The sequence below is a fragment of the Copidosoma floridanum genome, unplaced genomic scaffold (genome assembly GCF_036245765.1).
Source record: "Copidosoma floridanum isolate Cflo_tuat_1 unplaced genomic scaffold, Cflo_Japanese_pri ptg000004l, whole genome shotgun sequence".
NCBI lineage: Eukaryota > Metazoa > Arthropoda > Insecta > Hymenoptera > Encyrtidae > Copidosoma > Copidosoma floridanum.
The window spans coordinates 20,723,309-20,727,447 of record NW_028321881.1 but is presented as its reverse complement, the minus strand read 5'-3'; the positions used below and the strand labels follow the sequence as shown (position 1 = coordinate 20,727,447).

Below are 4,139 nucleotides of genomic sequence, written 5' to 3'. Positions count from 1 at the left end.
GAAGGAAAATTTCAAATGCATCTTATGAATACAATTTTAGGCGTCAAGAAAATGACGAAAGAATTTATTAAGTAAGAGATCAGCTTATTACTATAACCCTCAGAGTTATCTCTTGAATCTGTGAGATTTTTAAAATAGGTAGAATATGTATTTGTATTTTTGTTGCGATAAATAACGTAGAGATTAAGCTCCAGGACTTTGTTGCTCTGGTAATAAAGTTGTGAGGTAGGAAAAAAAAATTTTTTAATGATAAGTTTTTTGTGAGCTTTGAATCCTTACAGCTTTAAAAAATAGCCCTTTTCGTAAATTATACGGGAGAAACTGCAAATCAACGGTCCCGTATGGCCAATGATTATTTTATGGCATAAGGAACGCACGGTACTGTTCAGCATAATTATATTTTTCTTAATTTTTACAGTTTATTATTCGGCCAAATAAACTGTATGGATTCCGAACAAACATGTTTTTAATAAGAAGATTTTTGTTGTGAGAAGTGTCAGAACTAGATGTTTAATTTTTCACTGAAAACGTTTAACATTACATGTCAATACACTACAGTGTTCCATTAAGTGAGTCTCGGGCGAAGCCGAGACAGGGGCCGCTAGTAATATATATATATATATATATATATATATATATATATATATATATATATGGGTGTGTGTGTGTGTGTGTGTGTGTGTGTACATATTTAATAATATATAGATATGTTTTTCTTATTGTACATAGATTTTGATGTATTTTATAATATTTTTATTTCAAAAAAGATCTATAGCGACTAGGATTTAAACCTTCATCCTTGAACTTCCAAATCAGGCGCAGAAACCACTAGACCACGGGACATGATGTCTGCGTGAGTGTGAATAAGGTATACGTGGAAACGTTTACGGTTTATCATACAAACAACAAATTTAAAAAATCAAAGGATTTCCTGTAGACCAAGGTGTTAACAACAGATAGTTAGTCGATTCAAAATTATTTGTCAGCACGTATAAATTTTTAACCCTGATAAACCAAATAATATGTTTCTCTTAATATTTACATTCGTATAACCACAAATTTCAAACTTAATAGGCATTTACACCTACAAACATAGTACGAAATTACTTTTGAACATAGTAATTTTAACTTTACTGAGTAGTAATGCAGTGGAATGAGAAATTTTACTATATCACATAGCAATTTCTACTTTAGAATGTGGTACGTTTTGAAACGGTTACAATAAAATTTTCTATGTTGTGTAGCAAAAATTGTACTATCACAATTTTTACTATGTTAGACGTAATAATTCTTATTATGCCGTGAAATAATTTTTGCAGCGCTACTGCATACTAAAAGTTACTTAAAATATAATCCAAATTATTTTAAACGTAATAACTTTACGTCATCAGGTGAGAATATAGCTCAGCGTTCCTAAAAATATAGTAATTTTTAGTACAGATATAATAATTTTTTATAACATTTCTTTCCTCAGTGTATGTAACAAATATTTTGAATTAAAATTTCGGTTTTGTCGTATGTACAGCTCTAGCGCAATCTCTAGCGCGAAGAATTGTCGCTGGCTGAGGCGGACGCAGGCGAGGTAGGCATCGCGCAGCTCAATCGTCGTCAGACGGGCGAAAGGCGAGGGAGCGGGATCTCGACGTAGCCAACGACGAATCCAGCGACGCAGTCGAGCGAGGAAGCGTAGGAGACGGCCAAGGTCTGAAAACTTCTCGAGCAGATTTGGCGTAGTGCATTGAACAGCACAGCAAGATTGGGGGGCGCCGTCGGTGACTGGGTTGCAGGAGCTAGGCAACTTTGCGTTTTCAGCTGGCCACAAGTCAAGAGGGCCCGCGAGCCAAGAAGGGCCTTCCCACCAAGCACGCATTTGCTGAAGCGTGAACAGATCCGTGCCCCGGGACGCTACATCCGCTGGATTAGAGTCCGTCGGAACATATCTCCATACGTGGGAGGGCAGAAGCTCCTGGATGTGAGCCACGTAATTGTCGATCAATGAGCTGTTTTCGGCTCCGATGATCGGAGCCAGTGAAGCACGATCTGGGAGTCGCTCCAGGCGTGACAGTGCTCAACGCTCACAGCATATTCCTCGGCAACCTTGCGTAGCAGCCTCGCTGCGAGCAGTGCCGCTCGTAGCTCCAATCGAGGGATCGTCATACGTGTTGGACTAGTGGCGTCTGGCTGCAAGCTTTTGATGGGGGTCAACTTGGTCCTGGACCTCAAAATACTCATGCAGACACCATCGGCTGGGTTCTCAGAGCGCGAGTACACGACAGCAGCCATCACGCGCCGGCTCGCGTCTGCAAATGCGTGGAGTTGCAAACTAGTGGCGGGACTGCAGCTGATCCAGCGAGGAATGGCAATACTGGGGACATTCTGCAGTTGAGTCAGAAATCTGCTCCAGCGTTGGGCCATGGCCGCAGGCGCGGGCTCATCCCATTCGAGTCGCGCTCGCCAGAGATCCTGGATGATCATTTTAGCAGTTAAGACAACGGGCGCGATCCATCCACAGGGATCAAAGAGTCGTGCTAGAGCGGCAAGCATCGCGCGCTTGGTCGGCCGTGGCTGTAGGGTAGGCGGCGTGAGGTGGAAGCAATCGTCAATCGGGTCCCAGCTGACGCCGAGTTCGCTGACAAGACCGTCTGCGCTGAGCTGTCGCCAGGTCAGCCTTAGTCGGGCATCTGGAGAGAGATCACGCAACAGCTCCGGATCGTTGGCCACCCACTTCCTCAGAGGGAAGCCCCCAGCTTGCAACAAGCCGATCAGCTGGTCGCAGCGAAGTCGAGCCGTCTCAACGTCGTCAGCGCCAGAGAGAATATTATCGACGTATCGATCTTGTTTGACGACAGGCACGGCCTCGGGCCAAGCATGGCCTTCATCCTCGCATAGCTGGGAAATCGTCCGTAGAGAGAGATAGGGAGCACTAGCTTCACCGTAGGTCACAGTGAGCAACTGATAGTGCTTCGGCGGGCTAGAGTCATCAGTGCTCCACAGGATACGCTGGAGGTCCACGTCACGCTTGTCGATCCAGATCTGCCGAAACATCATCTGGATGTCCGCGCAGAAAGCAATCCGATGCCTTCTCCAGCGGAGCAAGACAGTCGGCAAGCAGGCTTGGAGCTTCGGTCCGGCGTGCAGCATATCATTGAGGCTCTAGCCAGTGGATGTCGGTCGCGATGCGTTGAATACGACGCGCAGTTTCTTCCAGTGGTTGCCAGCTTGCCAGATGCCATGGTGCGGGATATAATGCATGAGGCCCGACGACTCGCATAGCTCCACGTCGGTCAGTAACCGCATGTGCCCGCACCTAAGATACTCGTCCATAAAGCGTGCATATTCGATGGCCATCTCCGGGGCACCCCGCAATCTGCGCTGTAGCGAACGAAGGGATGCTCTAGCGCCGGTTAAGCTCTCTCCTAGTCGCTCAATTCCGTCGCGCTTGAGCGGGAGGTGGACGACATAGCGCCCGTCGGCAGCCCGATGATGATCGGCAAAGATGACCTCGCACTCGATGTCATCAGAAGATTGACGAATTACCCGTGGCACGTCCTCCAATTCCCAAAACCGTTGCAACAGTGCGACTAGCTGCTCGTGCCAAGGCGGAGCTGAGGTGTCCTGTGTCGTCATGCAAGCAGCCGGCGAGGACGAGGTCGCTTGGCCCGGTGCGTGACCGGCGAGCATCCAGCCGGCAACGGTGAGCTGTCCGACGATATCTCCACGGAATAACTGCCCTGGCCGTAGTAGATGGGGGTACACGTCGGCTCCAAGTAGGATATCGACGCCACCCGGTATTCCAAAGGTCGGATCTGAAAGATCTGGTAAATCGTTCCAGAGTTCGATGACAACTAGTTGTAACGGTCTGGAGGGGGTGCGGAGTCCCATTTAGGGCAAGCAGTGCGCAGTCAGCCGCAACGTCCGGGTTGAGCTCTGGGTTTGGAGCTGCAAACTTTCAATCGTTGGGGAGCGCACAAAGACAGCGCCTCCGACGCCAGAGATGCTCGTGACGGCTGGCTCGGGACTGGCGCCAAGCTTTCGAGCAAGGGCAGTGGACGTGATTGAAATCTCCGAACAAGCGTCGACGAGTGCTCTTGCTGTGACTGTCCGCCCCCCGGGGCCCATGAGATGAACCTTGAGCGTGG

At 47.8% G+C, this 4,139-nt stretch overlaps 2 protein-coding genes across 2 annotated transcripts; both read right to left on the bottom strand.

The window, feature by feature from the left end:
* Positions 1 to 1,379: 1,379 nt before the first annotated feature.
* LOC149375763 (uncharacterized) lies at positions 1,380 to 3,141 on the bottom strand. The gene is made up of 3 exons (XM_089596281.1): positions 2,038 to 3,141; positions 1,524 to 1,966; positions 1,380 to 1,413 (listed from the first exon to the last, which is right to left on the bottom strand). The coding sequence occupies exons 1-3, from the start codon at positions 3,139 to 3,141 to the stop codon at positions 1,380 to 1,382; spliced, it is 1,581 nt and encodes a 526-aa protein (XP_089452407.1).
* Positions 3,142 to 3,153: 12 nt separating this feature from the next.
* Positions 3,154 to 3,882, bottom strand: LOC149375762 (uncharacterized). Its single transcript, XM_089596272.1, has one exon. It carries the CDS (start codon positions 3,880 to 3,882, stop codon positions 3,154 to 3,156), a length of 729 nt encoding a protein of 242 aa, XP_089452398.1.
* Positions 3,883 to 4,139: the final 257 nt, after the last annotated feature.

What these genes read in the sequence shown, in the direction of transcription:
- LOC149375763 (XM_089596281.1), bottom strand. Translation starts at nt 3,141, where the DNA reads ATGCTGCACGCCGGACCGAAGCTCCAAGCCTGCTTGCCGACTGTCTTG. An exon ending in CCTGGAGCGACTCCCAGATC is followed by an intron (nt 1,967 to 2,037) that starts GTGCTTCACTGG and finishes GCTCACATCCAG; the next exon opens with GAGCTTCTGCCCTCCCACGT. An exon ending in CTAGAGATTGCGCTAGAGCT is followed by an intron (nt 1,414 to 1,523) that starts GTACATACGACA and finishes CTATATTTTTAG; the next exon opens with GAACGCTGAGCTATATTCTC.
- LOC149375762 (XM_089596272.1), bottom strand. Translation starts at nt 3,882, where the DNA reads ATGGGACTCCGCACCCCCTCCAGACCGTTACAACTAGTTGTCATCGAA.